The sequence below is a fragment of the Patagioenas fasciata genome, chromosome 7, assembly GCF_037038585.1.
Source record: "Patagioenas fasciata isolate bPatFas1 chromosome 7, bPatFas1.hap1, whole genome shotgun sequence".
Lineage (NCBI taxonomy): Eukaryota > Metazoa > Chordata > Aves > Columbiformes > Columbidae > Patagioenas > Patagioenas fasciata.
Window position 1 is genome coordinate 17,843,699 of NC_092526.1, and position 18,063 is coordinate 17,861,761.

Sequence of the window (18,063 nt, forward strand, 5' to 3'; positions counted from 1 at the left end):
TGGGCAAAGGAAAATGAAAACCTGCAGCAGTGTGATAGTATCACATACTTCTGAGCAACTCAAAGCAGACATTTAGGTGCTTAAAAAACATAACCAGTTTTGGTGTAGGCATTTAAAATCTAAATGATACGTAAAAGCTGCATCTGTGGTACAGCAAGTTGCCAAAATTCTGGGTTGGCTCAGGGGTCAAAGCTAATACTGCCACAGCACAGAATTTTGGAAGTATGCAGGCCAGGTTTCAGTGGTGCCTTCCTTATCTGCAGACACTGAAGACTGAACTAGACTTCAGTGCTAGTTTCCCTTAATAACATTGCTCTGCTTTTCTGCACAGTATATCCAAAAATGAATTTGCAGTGGTGACAAGTTAGATGTTGGCAAATACTAATTACAGCTGCATTTGCACATGTAAAGGGAAGCATTAATGAATTTTTAGTATAAACAAGTTCAGGAGATGAGCTAATTTTCTGGTTGCAGTTCTTCTCTGATAGACCAGTACAGTTGCTTGTAGTGTTGCTGGGCCAGTAGAAAATGACGGAGATGCTCACCTCTTGTCACTTTTGTGATTGTTCCCCAGTGCAACAAGAGAAGGGTTACAGCAGCTTGCAGGATGAAGCAGTGAAGATCTTTAACTCCCTTCAGGAAATCGAGACGGTGTCTGACCCCATACCTATTATCCAAGGCATTCTGCAGACCTGCCATGATTTAAAGCCCCTTCGTGACGAAGTATACTGTCAGCTCATCAAACAAACTAATCACATGCCGCATCCCAACAGCACCGGAAACCTGCACCACTGGCAGCTGATGTCATGCATGAGCTGCACCTTTCTGCCCAGTCGAGCGATCTTGCGCTACCTCAAATTCCACCTTAGAAGGTACAAGTCCTCTGCATTTGCAGCCTCTTTCCTTTCTGTCTGCTTAGCTTCCACTGCCTGTTGTAGTTACCTGTCTCGCCCTCTTCCTCTGCAAACATCTTCCCGTGGTGTTGCAGCCTCCTACCTTCATGCACTGTTCTTGCTACCAGTTGTTCTCTTGTATTTGAACTCCCCTTTTTCCACCCATCTGTTCTGTGGAAAGTCAGGCTACCCAAATGGAATACTGTGAAACTGTGTTAAAAGTGGAGTTACGGCTGATGACCTACTGCTTACTAATGTCCACATATATATTCTCACTTGCAGGGAAGGTGAGGACTGTTCTTTCATATTCATTGAAATATGTACTACCTTGCAACTGCCACAGTCAAAATGTATACTGTGGAGTAGCAGATATACTGTATAATCCAATTCACAATTTTTTAACATTCATTTGCTTAACTAAGCATATAGTGTTTACAATTTGTACTTCTAATCTGCTTTAACATCAATTTTCATGAACTAAGTAATTTATGTTTATTCCCAATTCATGTTCAGGATCTAATGCAGCTATCCAAAGGAGTCTGCACTGGGGCTGACCTGCAGCCATGTAGTCTCACTCTATTCATTAATTATAAGAAAGATCAATAAAATCTATGTGACTCCTTCCAAGCTAGGAAAAAGTGAGGTGAAATTTGTGCCAGTGCACCAAATACCTACATCCAGGGCCTGTTTCTAAGAGATGCTAGGGAATACTCCATGTTGCCACTCCATGTTTTTCTCACCAGATTAGAACTGCTGGCCTTGGAGGGCAGAGAATTGTGTACAAGCATCTACTTTCTACCTTCTTGATACTGAAAAATACAGTAAAAGTGGCTCAAGCCCAGCCAGTAAATTAAAAGGAAAAAAAAAAGAATAAAGGAAAAAAGTTAGCATTTGATTTTGTAGTTCTTAATCTCAGTTTATAAATTGAGATAGTCAGTCCTGCTATCCTCAGCTAGTACTGTACTTCTGAAAGTTTGAACTGCTTATTTCATAGGTTGCTCAGAAATAGAACTGAAGTGACTTTGAAATGACTAGTGAAAGCAGGTTGTATGGTTTAGGAAATAAGAAGGCTCCTTCTTCCTGTGCTTACACTTGACATCACTATCCCTACTGAACTCTTTACTAACAGTAGTCCCAGTTATATGGTAATGTGGACATTTTCTGGTTCACAATGTAGTGTTTCTTTTTTCACTTCTCTTCACGATTAGGGTAAAAGACCTCTTTCCAGGCTCAGAAATAGACAGGTACGCGCAATTCATAAGTGATTCCCTGAAGAGAACAAAGACGAGGGAGTTTGTGCCCTCCCAGGAGGAAATACAGGCTCTTCTCACCCGTGAAGAAATGACCACAACAGTGTACTGCCACGGCGGTGGCTCCTGTAAAATAACCATCAATTCCCACACAAGCGCTGGGGAGGTAATGCATTATTAGCAATAACCAGATGTAAGCACACCTCTGTGTCTGGCTGCTGGGTCTGTTGAAGGGATTCCTTTCTCCCATTCATATACAATTTCTCTCTTTTTTTTTTAATTGCATTTTTTTTCTGTATCTGCAACGTCTTTTATTCTGTGGGTTTAGAACTATACAAGGCCTATGCCTGGGTTGTAGAGTATCACTTAACGATTGTGTTGGGAAATCTAAACACTTCAGGTGTTCTGCCCATTGGAAAGGTAATAATTCTGAAGACTTGCTAAACACAGTTTTCTGGACAAGTTGGAATTCCAGTTCATAATGTAATCCTTCTGGAAGGGATATTTTACCAGTAACTTAATTGTTAGCAGATGAGAAGCAAGATTCCAGGTTATAGTAGGCATGTCTGTGAAAACATTAGTGATAAACAGTAAAGAGTAGAATTGTTACTAGAGGAACTGAGAATATCACAATGACATCTAAATCTATTACGTGCCTGCATCTTGTGCAGAGTTATAATTCCCCCATCTCCAAAAGGGCGTTGGAGATTGAAAAGGCTGAGAGAACAGGAAGGATTTTCAAATATGAGTCATGGCTTCCTTGCAGGGAATTTTTTTTAGTATTAGAATTCTTTAATCTGAAAATGGGATAACCAAGGGAGAAATGGGATGAAGGTCTGTGAAATGATGTGTGCCCTGAAGAGGTACTGATTCTGCATTGTGGAAGTGTGTGTAATATCTCCTCTGGGATCTCTCTCTGATTTTGCAGGTGGTGGAAAAACTGATCCGAGGTCTAGCGATGGAGGACAGCCGTAACATGTTTGCGCTTTTTGAACATAATCAGCAGGTGGACCGTGCCGTTGAGAGTCGGGTGATTGTGGCTGATATCTTGGCCAAGTTTGAGAGGTAGAAGAATGTTTCATAAAATCTTAAACTCCCTAGTTGGGTGTAAGATTGGTTTAAGTGATAGTACAGTCAGGTAGTTTTATCCAAAGCAGCTGCAGTGACTCGACCATTCACTCTGCTGTGAACTTCCCTTTGGTGAGGTTCAAGGGCTCTTTCTCACTGTGTGGAAAACCATGTTCACAACAAGGCTCGTCAGAACAAAATTAGTTGTGCCTTTATCAAAGAGTAATGGGTTACTAGCAGAGCTCAGAGAAAGTTTGCTTATGTCTCATAATGATATTGTCAATTTACATAATCATAGCTATATCAGGAGAGAGGGCAAAGGTTTGGGCATAGAAATGCAGCTCTAATTTCTTACTGTGGACTGTGATTTTGTGACCAGACATACAGAGAAAGCAATACATTGTAAAAGGGGCTGGCAATGCCCTTGTCTATTTTATATATCTGTTTTAAAGGCAAAAATAAAATTGTTCCAAATGTTGGCAAGGCTGATGTTTTTCACAGTCACAAGATTACACGGAAACAGTATCTTGAAAATGGGGAATTCTTTGTGTCCTGCACCAACTGTTGCATTTATCTAGAGCCACTTATCTAACTTTTTGATCGAATATAGCTGGTTAAGAACTTTGGGTCCTTCTGAATCAAAATTTCATGTGATTCAGAGGAAAAAACAGAAGTTACCAGAAAAGTCTGCTGCACTGAGATTGTCCTGGTAAACTAGGTAGTTCTGTATGCTCTGTTTCAGAAATCCAGGGGTACCTTCATATTGTGAGTTGCACTGTGGATACATCCTAGTATCATTGTGCTTCTGGTTACTGTTTTTGTCCCCTCTCATTCTCTTTTCTACCTTATAGACTTGCTGGCTCAGAAGAAGAAGAGGAGGAAGGACAGTGGCAGCTGTATTTTAAGCTTTATTGCTTCTTGGATATTGAAAATGTTCCTAAAGATGGGGTGGAGTTTGCCTTCATGTTTGAGCAGGTAAGCTCACTCAGCAAGAAAGATTTAGCTTCCAGGGTGGCAGACTGTGTTGAACATTATCTCCACATAGGACCTGTGGCTGGTACAGCACAGAACAAATTGCCTTACTTTCAGTGTTTCCTGTGTGTTCCAGACCTAAAAACTCCTCACTATAGGACCTTCAGTACCGGATAGGGGCCCCTTAATGATCTCTGCCCGTCCAGGCTTACAGAAAGAGGTGTTCTCCCCACATCAACCAGCTGGAGACCTTGACTTCTCTATTATTAGATTGGTGCAAAAGTAATTGTGATTTTAGACCTTGAATTTTAAATCTTTATAACTATGCTCAAACACATCTTTATTAATCAAAATAGGAACTGTTACAATCAACACATTTTTGCCAACAAGAAATAAGCTTTGTTATTTCTGTAGCGTAAAAATCTGTGTTTTGGGATTCAGTGAACTCTTGGAAAGCATTTTCTGCATGAGGCAAAATGTCGTAGCCGAATTCGTCCAACTTTGAAAGCGTTGGTTGTGCAACATGTGGTCGGGTGTTGTCATGGAGAAGAACTGGGCCCCTTCTGTTGATGAATGCCAGCTGCAGGCATTGCAGTTTTTGGTGCATCTCATTGATTTGCTGAGCATACTTAGATGCAATAGTTTTGCTGGGATTCAGAAAGCTGTAGTGGATCAGACTGGAAGCAGACCACAAACAGTGACCGTGTCCTTTTGTGGGTCCAAGTTTGTCTTCAGGAAGGACTTTGGAGGTTCTCCGTGCAACCACTGAGGTGGTTGTCACGTAAAATCCACTTTTCATCACATGTCACAATCTGGAATGGTGAGAAAAGCACACTAAGATGATGTATAACATAACCACATTTATATAAGAATGTATTCCAATATCAAACAGCAAATTTCAGACATGCAAAACCCGCAATTCCTTTTGCACCAACCTAATATAATGTCTGCTCTGACCTGCTGGGATTGGCTTTCCTGCTGGCACGGGCAGATGCCATAGGAGTCTGTCCATGAGCCCAGCTGTGAATGAAGTGTACTTCTGCGCTCTAATGAGTTTGGGGGACTTTTTGTGTGTTTGTAGGCTCATGAAAGCCTCATAGATGGTCATTTTCCTGCACCAGAGGACACACTGCAGCGCCTAGCAGCTCTACGGCTCCAGTACCTTCATGGGGATTATTCTAAAATAAGTTGGACCCTTGATGGAATATACCCAGTTAACAGACTAAAATCCAAAATACTGCACTCAACAAAGAGCAGCGGCACTACCAGTCATACTCTGGAGAGGAGACGGACCAGCTTCCTTGAAGGGACATTGAAACGTAGCTTCAAGACAGGCTCTGTAAAGAAGCAGAAGGTCGAAGAGGAGCAGATGATGGAGATGTGGGTAAAGGAAGAGCTTTCAGCTGCTCGGGCAAGCATAGCACAGAAATGGACCAAGCTGCAGGGACTTTCTCAGCATCAGGCCATGGTGAAATACATGTCCATCATAAAGGAGTGGCCAGGTTATGGGTCAACCCTCTTTGATGTTGAGGTGAGTGATGTATAACCTCATGTAACTGCTGCCAAGGAGAGGCATCAGTCTGGAGAACAGACACAGTTGTGTGTACTACATTGCTCAGCAGCAGAAGGGAATTTCAGGAACTGGCTGCATTTTGCCTTACTAAGCTTAGGGCAAGCCTGCAGTACCACCCACCCAGAGAGGTGTGACACAGAGAGCACAGAGCAAGCAAGCTGGTGTGTCCCAGTAAATAAAGGGAGACAACAAATACCATTTTATTAGAAGAGCTATAGAATTTGAGAGACTTTTGTGAATTTAAGAAGGTGGTGGCTAGTGAAAGCTGAAGTAGAATGAAGCTCTATTGTCCTTACTGGCAAAAGGTGCAATACTGTTTTGCAGCAGTATGACAGAACCTGCTTAGACGGGGTCCTCTGTGCTTAACCTGCTAGAGCAGGAATCCAGAGTTCCAGTTTTGTCAGTTTTGTACCATGTGAAGTTGCTTGCCCTCACTGTATTATCTGTAAAACAATGAGGCAAATATTGGCTTCCAAAATCAGTTGAAAATCTAATGAGAAGTGTTAGGTATTACAGTTACTTACTACTCAACTGGTATTTGACTCAGCCACATCATGGTTAAATTTTTGTGACTGGAGTACTTACAAGATCCCTGCTGCAGATGTTTGTTTTTTTTTTTCTTATTGGGGCAGAGAGTTGAATTATCTTACAGGAGCCAGAAATGGAGGGCTTTTCCTTGAATCAAAGAGGATTTGATCCTCCACTGCATTTATGCAGAATTTCATGTTTCCCTTTTTGCAGTGCAAGGAGGGTGGATTTCCAAATGATCTTTGGCTTGGAGTCAGCACAGAGAATGTGTCTGTCTACAAACGAGGGGATCCTAAGCCACTAGAAACTTTCCAATATGAGCACATTGTTTTCTTCGGAGCACCACAGCCTAACACCTTCAAAATTACAGTGGATGAGAGAGAAATGTTCTTTGAAACATCCCAGGTATGTGAAAGTACAAGATTTGTATGTGCAGTTGTACTAGCACTTCAGTAAAGCTCTGACTTCCATGGTCTAGACATTTTTATATGCAACAACTCCCGCTGAATGGACTGGATAGCCAAGGAAAAACATGAAGGGAGCTTATGCCTAAAGTGGCATGGTACCTCTTCTTGAATACAGGGACAAACAGAAAAAAATAACGCTGATTAAACAGCGAAGGAGTTTGAATGGTCTTTGAGTGCACTGGGAATTTCAAATATTGGGTGTTCATGAATGTGCTCATTTTTTTAATTTCCTTCCAGCATAGGAATGGGGAGTTCACAAACACAAAAAGTTTAATAGTAGCATTAAAGTTTTTTCCTTCATCTGCAAGCCTTTTAAATGTCACTACCACCAAGCACAAATTTGACAAACATTTCTTTCCTTACTGTCATGTTCACATTTAGTATTACATGCAAAACCTATAGTGCTATGACTTTGTACAAGAGGAATCTTTTCCTGCAGAATGTCTGGCATGTCTCAGTGGAATAAGGTTTTTAATGTGCATATCCTCTGTTTCTGTGTTCTCTCTCTAGGTGGGCGAGATAATAAAGATCATGAAAGCATACATCAACATGATTGTGAAGAAACGCTGCAGCGTCAAATCAGCCACCAGTGTGGACAGTCATGCCAGCATCTGGACTAGGTGATACGAATGAACTGCCATGAGAGAGGCAGTTGTTTAATGATGGGTGTTTGCAACTTGCCAGCACAAGTGTAGCAAAGATCTTTTTTAAGAACTCCACTTGACTGACTACTGTGTTTAAAAACTGAAGTGACATCTACAGTACCATAGGATTTGCACCTCTGCCCAAAGACATTAAACAGCAACAATTGTTGTTAAATATTAATGACCCAAAACTTGTTTTCCTCTTGCTTGTTTGATGAACAATGTACCTTAAAGAAGCGAAGTCAGAAGCCTCCTCCTCCTCCTGCCTGTCGTCTCTGCTGCTTTCACCATTACCTATCATACTGGCAGAAAAATTAACAAGAATCGTTTCTGTACTACAGGAGGCAGACTTAAGCTTCCTTATGAATTCCAACATGCAAACATCTGAGATCATGAGATCACAGGATAGAATATTTGTTTTTTATTTATTTTGCAAAAAACTCTAAAATATAAGTCACTGTGGGTTTTTCTTCAGGTTATACTAATGATCTGATCTGGTCTTAGAAGAAAATGCCTTGGTATAATTGAAGCTAAGTGGCCCAACTAAGAGGTCAAACCCTGCCTGAGGGAGCGTTAAACAGACAAACAAAAACACCCAAGATGAATCTTTACCCTCCAACAGAAGTTCACAGGTACATGACTGTAAAAAGAGGCACTTTAAGTTAGAATATTTAGAAATTTAACACAGGAGAAAAATCTTTGAGACTAACATCACTGAAGCAGATCATCAAGTGTCATTCTGGGTACATTCCAAGCAGCACCTGTTGCCTAAAAATAAATGACTGCCTTTCCCCTCTACAGCCCAGGAGGGGAGATTGATTTAGTTATGTTTCCAGAAGAGTTTTTCTTCACAATCTCCAGGTTTCAGATGGAGGTCAGGATTTTTACGGCAAGTTGCTCACCTGCTTTAAGTTCCTGCTTTCTCTGTGTGGGATTCCAGGATGACTAGGATGCCTGAAATTTAGTTTTAAGTGAATTGTTTCCTACTGAGTGAATAGGTGCCTAGATACATTGTTATAGGCAAGATTTTCACATCCTCTGTACTACTGTAAGCAGATGCCAAACCCTTCATCCTTCTCCAAATTCAAATGGGAGCTGCTCCCATCACTAAATCCCTAGGTCCCCTTCCAGTCCTATCTAGCTCCCTAGTCATCATCAAAACTTAAACAATTCTATTTTGCCAAAATGACTGTTTCTTGGAGGTTTTTTTATAGCTACTTGCAACTTGATGAAGCAGATTTTTTTTTTCTTCTCAGCAAAAGATGGCAGTCATCTTCAGTCTCTTGACTTCAGAACTTGATTAAGTTGTTTAAAACAGTATTCAGTACCAGTCACATCATAAATTGGTTGCGTTAGCAACCAAGAAGCCTGGGGACTAGCCATTTTCTATGACCCCTGTCTAGTCTTGGGATCCCAGAATGCAAAGGTCCATTCAGTTTGAACTGAATGAAGCATAAGAGTTGTATGTTATGTTGGCCTCCTTGCATGGTTGTTTAAAATCAGATGTCTCCAGTTCTGAAGAGGTGGCAGCTAAAGCTTGTTAGCTATGAAACAGAAATTCCATAGAAAAGAAAACTAGGAGTCAGTATACAACAGGTTCCGTTCCAATTAATCATCAAATTGTGCCAAGTCACTAATACTACTGTGTTGCAGAACACTGTAGTTTTGAGGTTGACAGTACAAGGAAAAACACTGTATATAATCTGTGCTTTTCTCTCATTCCCACCGCACTGCAGCATGTGCAAACACTCTGGCCACTTGCCACACACCCAGCCTAAGAGGGTAACCACTACTGAATCACACGGTCAACTGAAGTTTTGCCTTAAATAGCTTTACTGAAGGATCCTACAAATACCCCTTTTTGTCACAAAGAACGAAAAGAGGAGCAGGTCACAGGCAAGGGATTGCAGAGGCAACCTGAGAAGCAACACTCTGTATTGGTCCAAACACTGACTCGATCTTTTTATGTATCAGAATAGCCTTGATTATCCTAACTCTGCACTGTCTCTGTGTTCTGGCTCTTGGGTTGCTGCAGGCAGCTTGAACCCACTTTGGAATGTAACTCCTGTTACTATTTGTTGTAATTTTGCTCATTTCTATTACAGAATTCCTTCTGCAGTCTTTTTTAATTTGTAACTGGCTTTACAAGATGAAAGTTTAATAAATTATTGGATTGCACAGGCTGTATTCACTCACAGACATTGTCTGCTCATGTTAAGATGTTTATTTGGAGATCTAGCACTCAGAACTTGTAAGTGAAACATATGCATCAACAGCATGAGGCGACACTAGCCCTTCCTCTCAGAAGCAAATTTTGCCTTTGTGGTGATTTATAGAAAATAGTTTACTGCTACAATGGGTAAGGTTTGTTTCCAGCTTCTACTGCTCATGCTGGGGCTGCTCCCCACCTTGGTCAGTGGGAGATGTCCCATGTGATTTCAAGGGACTGGTTCTGAGACTGGTAATGATTAATTCCTTGCTCTGCTTTCACCACAGTAACAAAGCCCCAGGCTGCAGGATCAGCTTAATCCCTTCTCTTCAGCACCTCCAAAGTCATTAATAACAGAAAATTGCTTCCAACTCAAATAAGCTGCCAGCTGCACTGTTATTAGAATAGCATGACCTAGGCATGATGTTCACCTAAGAGCATATGTCACCAAAGTCGTACACCTGGACTGGGGGCAGCTGAGCTGTCAGCAGCACATACAGACTGTCCTTCATCAGACAAAAGTTCTTTCAATCCATGCACAAGTATGGAAACCAAGCAGTGATGCATACTCCCAATTAATGTGCTCTCCTATATCCCTTGGGCAGGTGCTCTGAGAGCCTTGGGACCCTGTTCCCTAACTGTTCCCAAATTTTCAGTTCCTTCATCCTTATCACTTTGCATAGAATTTCCATGTCTATATTTGCAGCCAGAACTGCCTCTGTTTACTTCAGCAGTTGTTGCTTTTCTTTCCTCACATTCCTTTCTCTGTACTTCCAAAACCATGCTATCTCTGCCTCCTTTCTGCTTAGGAAGCTTGAAGTCACCCACAGAGGTGACTTGTTTGGGCAGAGGAGGGTGTTAAAACTAAACACAGGCTGCTTGGCCTACATGTCTCTCCTGAATAGCCCTCGTGGGATTAAGCACCTCTCAGTCACATTGCCGTCTGGCATGGCATGTCTCCCCCACTTGTTTCCTGCTGGGCTGCAACTCACTGAAGCTGATTTTTTTTCTTGGTGGGAAACACAGAGTCCAATCTCAGTCACCATGGATTAAAGCAGGAACTATCTAGCCAGTCTCCCCTGTTTGCAGCTGCTGAATTTCAAACTCCACTTGCATAATCTAATACATTACTATTGTAACAACAAACATGCACCACTGTAGGTGGTGCACAAATTCATTTATGACTTTGGTTTAGGTGACTATTCACTGCAACTGATGGCCGGCTGATGCCATTCTCACACTCCCATTCTAATACTATTGCCCTCTCAGTGTGATGTGCAGTCCCTTCTGGCCTTCAAGCCAGGATTTCTCTATTATTTAATTCAAACTTGTATGTTCTAATGTTAATTTTGTATGAAACAGTTTCATGCCAATGAGCATTAGCATTAGGCTTTGGAAGAGCGTACAATTTATAATTTCCATCTATACAGTAAACATAAAATGGTTTATACACAGAATCAAAGGCCCTGGTAAGTTAAATCACAAGCACATGTGTCTAATTATTAAAACAGTTTGACTGTAAACTTCAACTGTTCATTTACTGATTGTTCTAAAACACATATCCTTTCCCTGTGTAGGCTGTACGTTCTATCATTACTGTGTACTTTAAAAATGACATGCTCCCCTTGGGCATTTGAGCAAATAACTCACATGTGAATTCCAGCCCCCACTGTAAAATATAAGCTCCTAAATCCGTGGACAGCTAAGTGCTTGTCCACATCTTATACAAGCAATTCCTGATATACACGTTGGCCCCATGCCACTGTCAATGTACAGGTGATTGTCGAGAACTCCCATTACAAGTAAAATTCACTTATTTCCACCCACTTCTTAAGAGCTGCTCTTCAAGCACAGCTGCATGCTGGCCAGATTTTAAATCCCAGCAGGGAGGACTCCATCTCACAGTGCCCCCATGGCTTGGGCAGCCTGGCCAGCTGCAGAGAACAGCTGGCTGGTGGGCAACCCAGCTCCTTCTCCTAGCATTGCACATCTGTGGCCACCCACAGCCCCCAGACGCTGCCCCCGCCAGCACAGTGGTTGCCTCAGGCCTTCCCTGAAATGCTGTGATGGCTCAGAACTACCAATGCAAACACATACCCTTCCTGTAAAACCAGGCACCACTGAATTCCGTGCAACTCTTTCTCAAAAAGTGACAGCCTGTCAGTATAAATTGAAGTGGTTCTGTAACAAGTTAGGCACTGGGCACAGTTTTTGCAGCAATACTGCAATAATGGAGCAGATGTATTCATAGGAGCAGCTTACCTGTCTTGCCTCTGTGTCCTGCTGCAGCACCAAGCTGAGGGAGAGGAAACTCAGCTGTCCCTGGTTGTGCCTCATCAGGGTGTGCCCCTGGGCAGAGCAGCATTTAAACCAGGAACCTTCTTCCTCCTTCCCCTGGGATGGCTGTGTCCTGGTGAGTCATCCTTGCTGAGCAAAGAGATGCAGAGGAAGGCCTGTGCTCCAGCATGTAGAAGCAGAGCTGTTCCTGTAAGGTAAGGCTGGTGTGGGGTATAAAGGTGCTGAGTCTGTGTGGTAGGAGAAGCCCTGGTTGCAGAAGAAAGAGGGGTGGAATGCAGCGGGACCCCTGAGGCTGAAACAGGGGAGTGTTGGCTGCTGCCCGCAACAAACTCCTTCTTGTCACGTTGTGGGTGCTTGGGCTGGGGTGCAGAGCTGCTCTCTCCCTGGCTGCTGGAGGTTTGCTGCTTGTAGAGGAGAGGGACAGACCTAGCTGTACAAGGGCTGTGCTGTTGTTCTGCCTGTCCATGCTGCTGCTCCTGTGCCATGCAGGGGTTGCTGGCAGCACTCGGCCCCTGCCTTTTGTGGCTGTGCTCAGCTGCTGCTCTTCAGCAAGTGGTGCTTTCTGGTCTCTTTTCCCAGCGGCTTACACTGGTGTAAGGCTACCTTGTTTGGTTCTCATGTCCATGATGGCATGTTCAGCATTTGGGGGCTTATTTATCAGTGCTGCTAAGCTAGCGTGAGACAGAACAGGTAAAAAGCAGAATGGTGGCCACCAGAGACAATACAAGATGAAAATTTCAGGAATGCCCCAGCTCTTTTCCTCCAAGTAGCTCATAACCCAAGCCCTGGGTAAATGTGCCTTCCTATTATCCACACACAGGTATTATTCACTCTCACTTGACACAAGATGCTCTTTAAACACCCAGATCATGCTCAAGAAAACGAAGACATTTTAACGAAACAGAAAGCAGTTTGGTTGCCAATGGGGATGACATTCAGTCATGCACATTCGTGAAATCATCTCAACCAACTATTTTGTAAGTTTGATTTGAATATGCATACAAGGCTTGCTAGGTTTTACACAGTATCAACACCAAATTTTTGTATAATTATCTGTTCTGCATCATCTATTAAAAGGGAACTGTGAAATATGACATTTGAAAAGAGAAGTTTAATAGAAAGCAGTAGTACTCTTAATATCAATATGAGTGCCCTGAGATACGCATACAGAAAAACATCTTTGTTCTCATTTGTTCTAACAAAAAATGTGCTCATAAAGGGCCAGCATAATGAAGAAAGCACAGTTTGCCATAATTATTTTGTATAACTGAAATGCCACTTTCTCAAAAGCTACCATGGAGTGAATTATTCTATTTATGCTGAAAAGGAGCAAAGCTAACAAACAGCTGTGTTCTGTTTATAATTACAGTCTCTTCTGCATTAGTAAATAGAAATCCAAAAGGACTTACAGTCTGTGCTCCATTACTGTGTAATCACAATAAAAACCTTATCTAGTATCCTCCCCTACCTGTCCAAATCTGTTAAAAATCAGTTACTGGCAGATACTACGATGGAGTGCACAGGAGTTTTCAGTGTGAACATATCATACAGAAATAAAAACAAGATAGCAGCATTTTAAAATGGCATTTACGCTACGCACCATTTGCAAGTTAATTTGCTCTCAACAGAAAATTACCTTTTTTAGTGCTTTGTCAACTCACATCTTAACGCTCTGCAGAAGTAAATGGGAAAGGTCCATTAGAGCAATAACTGAATTTTTCTCTCCAGTAGCTAATCTCCTGTTTTTCCTAAAATTGGTTCTTTAATATTGCTCATAGTTCTTGCTTTAAAACTGTGCAAAGTCTGTTTAATTTGGTCAATAAGAACTTTATGTACTTCTTGACAACAGAATGAATTTGACTCACTTTTATGAACCTGGGTATTACATATCCCACTGTGCTCCATACACACAACAGTGGATGCATAAATGGCCCAAATGGTAATTTTATCTTTCAGCAACAAAAATTGTAGTGTTTGGTCTTTGTTTATTTGCATCCACACAAAAAAGTACCACTGAGGGGCTATGCAATTTACTCCTTCCTTTCAAAAACATTTAGATGTATAACATATGTCCAGAGCAACAAGCAGATGGTGCGTTTGATTTAAAGAAAGAGGCAAAAATGATAAATACAACAAATGCATCAGGCCCAAACAGTGCTCATGCATAAGCACTTGTGGTTGATTTCTATGTAAATTGAGCTACTGATGCAGAAACAGATTTAAAATAAAAATGCTGGCTGACCTAGTGGCAGATGAGGATTAACCTTTTTGTGACACAGTCTGCAAAGACCAGGCAAAATTCAGGAAGAACCAAAACCCAAACCAAAACTCACTCTGAGAAGAGCTCATTCCCACAGGAATTCCCCCAACAAGAGGGAGGCCAATGAGACAGAGTTTCACAAGTCAAGCTGTAAGTGTGCAAAAACCCTTGTGCATTTACCTGAAGTTGGACAGGTTTTGTCTGGAGCTACTGGAGGCCAGCAGACTGTGCTGTGAGATTAAGGCATTTTAGGATGTCTTCCACCTCTGTTGCTCTGGGACATAGGAAAAGCACTTCATTTCTGTGCTTCTGTTTCCCTGATCATCTTCAGTTTTCAAATTCATGTTTTTGAAGCAGATGACCTTGTTTGCAGTCTTGCACAACAGGAAGTTTCTCCCAGCAAGCCATTAGTGTAGCTAATAATAATACTGCCCTTTGAGCAGCAGCCACAGATTTTGGAGATCTGGAATTCAGAGTTCAGATGATACTTGAATACATTTCATGCTTTAATTGCGAATGTTACATGGCTGAAAAGTAAGGAGTTATGTTGGGAGCCCTTGAAAACCTGCTTTGGGGTGAAGATCAGCCACAAAGTGCTAAGGAATTACACCTTGATTTAAAAAGTAAAAAAAAAAAAAAGCACAGAGTTCCCTTTCTGTGCAAACCCCAAATCAGCTTGATAACAGGTATAACCATGTTCCATGATAAAGTGTGTGTTCAACTGCAGAAAGAAAGCTACTGGCATTCTTTTTAAATACACCAAAGATTTTTATTACCTCTAAAGATTTCTTATTGTGGTAGCACGTAGTTACCTGCTTTAATTGTGACCACAGCTCCTGTGTTATGTGCTTTTTTTACCTAGTGATTAAATGACCTGTACCTCAGCTGTGATAAATGCTTCCACAGAAATAAAATCACAGTGGAAGCAGTTTAGTGTTTTATTTAATTTTATTCTTTCAATGAAATACTGCTAAATAATCTATTTATTTCAAATAAAGTGGGTTATTCACCTGCACTAAGGCAGTTGTGCTTACTCCAATAAGAATTACCAGCAATAAGACAACCTGGGTATGATGAAACAAACATGACAAATAGGGTCTTAAAATTATTTACATCATTCCTAAGAATAAAATATACTTTTTTTTAATATAAAAAGCATATACTCGTGTCTTGGAGAGTTAGGATTTTACTACTAATTTCCATTTTTCATTCCAGATTCACACCTAAAAATGCTCAAAGTATAAACATCTATAAAACTAGTAAATCTCAAAGCATAAGAATTTGTCAATAATTTCCCCCACTTGTTAGAAAAGGACAATAAGGAACACTTTTTTTAAAAAGTCTGTTAAATTAGGAGGCATTTGGCAAAGCACTTAAGCATATAAACTAAACCAGAAGATGACAGAAATGAGGCTTGGTGACATGTCAAACACTTCTCATGCCAAGGTAAGTTTAAGAAGTGGGATGAGGGTTATTTTCATTACATAGTAACTAGCATCATCTTAACTACATTTTCTACAAGTACGGAAATGTGCACAACTGTGCCTGCAGAACCAAATAAACACCAGAAGTGTTCACTGCTTTGCTCAGCAAACTAACTCAATGGTTAATTTACTGTGTCCCCTCAGGCTACTGTTTTAATGGGCTCTAAAGCGCTATCTACAAGAAATTCTCTATTTCTCAATACAAATGATAAACACTTGCTTATCAAAATAGTGCAAACAGGAACAAAGAAAAGTGCTGTCAATGTACACTGCAGGGGGGAAAAAGGTGGTTGAACATCACAACCTCACACTGTTGCTTCAGAGAAATCAGTAGTACTTTTCTCAGCATTTCAGACTAAATGTATTTTGGTTTGCTACGTACCACCATTACATGGGGAATGGATGTGGTCTTTTAAATATCCTCCTTCATAAAGGCAAATGTGCCTGTTCTTTGTATGGTGCATTAAAGCAGTCTAAAAACTTTTTTCAAAATGTTAATTGATCACATCATTGGAGTAATTAATATATACAATTCTGTCTTCCCTTTTTCCCTTTATATCTTGCTTTCTTTGGAGTGCATAGAAAAGGCTACAGTGACACATCACATACAAAAATCAAGTTTAAATTTTATGTAAAATACTCAAGTATTTTTAGCATTTATGTACACAAGTTTATTTACCATACATTCTTTCTCACTCTTTTCTTAGTTATATCTTTGTCTTGTTTCTTGGACAGATGACATATTTCACCTATGAAGTTGGGCATTTAACCCTTGTCTAAATAAGAGTAGTAGGTGAAGTAAAGGTCAGGAGGATCTCATTACAGAAGAACACTGTCACTGCAACACTCCTGTCTCTGGGTGTCACAGTGCAACAGACCATGTGTTTTGATCTAGGAGAAAATCACTTGGGTTTAATTTCAGAGTAGTTTGAAGGCATAAGACAGAATATGGTACATATTTCTCTAAATACTACTCTAACTGTGGGTGTCTAATATTTCATTAATGGTTATGTCCAGATTCTGATTTTCATTGTAAACATTCCTGCTATTTGTGCTTTCAAAACTTTGTGAAAGCAGCTGTGAAAAGAAACTGAACCATTTACCATTTTTATAGGGCTCAGGCTTTTAATATATGTGGAGTTCTGCTTGTGTTTGCAGTTAGCCCTTAATGGGTATTTTTGTTAGCCTCACTACTGCCTCCAGGGGATAAGAGTAGTGATCTATCAGCTTGCCACAGTCTCAGGCTTCAAATATTCTATGTTTATTTAATTTACTCCTAGCTAGTATGGTTGTAGTGCAGCGTATTCCCCATAACTCTCTGATCAAAAAGTACATTCTGCATTCTAAGGAATGAGGAATTCTTTTCTCACCACTATAACATTGTTTTTTGGTGTGACTTTTGTTGGGGGGGGGTAGGGGAGAAATCAGAATATGATCTTCTTCCACGATAAAAAGAAAATTTAAAATCTAGTTGGACGGGAATTAATTCTTACTTGTCTGGTAATTCCCTTCTCCCCTGCTATATCAAAAGTTATAACTACATATTATAAAAGTTGCTACACAAAGACAGTTTGTCTCCTATTTCCCATCTTTGTGTTAGCTTCTACAGGATAACTCAATGCCACCAGCAGAGCCCTTGTAGACTGTAAAATGGTACATCATTTGGCATGAAATTATTGATGGATAATTGTATGAAGCTACAGAATTCATGTAGCAATTTTAAGTGCATTCATTAAAGGTAATGTTGCATGAAGTACTGTAGGCATTAATTATCCCATTAAAAACTCTTTCTGGTAAGAGAAAATACTGTAAATTAAAAACATCTCATAGAATACTAGAAACCATGCACCTTAAATGGTTTAGGCCAAATGTAAGTAATTACGATGGACTTGAATAAAAATTGCACTTGTATAAAAGAACAAAATTTAGCCCCCATTAATAGCCTTCTTATTACTTTTCCAAAAAGAAGTAATAAAGCGTCAAGTAGTTCATTCCTTTTGGCTTCACACAGTGAAGTTCATGCTAAATTGCCCAGAAGGAACAGTTTCTCAAAAGCTATCTTTTGTGAACACATCATCAGTTTCATCATCATTCAGCCCTCTTTGGTAGCGTACTGAAGAGAAGGCACTCCAGTGAAGACGCTGCTTCTTGAAGAGATACCACACTAATCCAGAAATGAGGACCAAGATAATTAGCAGGGCAAATGCTACAGCCACCCCAGTATGATTAGAACCTGTAACAGAACAAAACACCCATGGTTATTCTTAAAGAGTTTTGGTAAGAGTATTTTGTCATGGGGTTGATGCTTAAATAGCTACACACTACTATTGCACATGTGTAGTTGAAGTTCAGACAAACTGCTGCCTTGTATTAATAGTCTTCACATCATCAAGTGTGAAGTTATGTTCCCATATGAA

General features: G+C 40.6%; 2 protein-coding genes across 2 annotated transcripts in view; one reads left to right on the forward strand and one right to left on the reverse strand.

Annotated features, from left to right (window-relative positions):
* LOC136103095 (unconventional myosin-X-like) overlaps positions 1 to 9,594 on the forward strand; it is a 93,218-nt gene extending 83,624 nt beyond the window's left edge. Inside the window, exons 35-41 of the mRNA XM_065840952.2 lie at positions 575 to 872; positions 2,102 to 2,309; positions 3,072 to 3,208; positions 4,063 to 4,186; positions 5,265 to 5,714; positions 6,498 to 6,689; positions 7,262 to 9,594. Of these exons, the coding sequence (XP_065697024.1) occupies positions 575 to 872; positions 2,102 to 2,309; positions 3,072 to 3,208; positions 4,063 to 4,186; positions 5,265 to 5,714; positions 6,498 to 6,689; positions 7,262 to 7,375 (1,523 nt within the window). The 3' untranslated portion in view covers positions 7,376 to 9,594. The remainder of the gene's footprint in view (positions 1 to 574; positions 873 to 2,101; positions 2,310 to 3,071; positions 3,209 to 4,062; positions 4,187 to 5,264; positions 5,715 to 6,497; positions 6,690 to 7,261) is intronic.
* Positions 9,595 to 15,091: 5,497 nt separating this feature from the next.
* The window catches only part of LY75 (lymphocyte antigen 75), a 48,047-nt gene continuing 45,075 nt past the window's right edge, over positions 15,092 to 18,063 (reverse strand). The window contains exon 35 of the mRNA XM_065840857.2: positions 15,092 to 17,879. Within this exon, the coding sequence (XP_065696929.1) occupies positions 17,695 to 17,879 (185 nt within the window). The 3' untranslated portion in view covers positions 15,092 to 17,694. The remainder of the gene's footprint in view (positions 17,880 to 18,063) is intronic.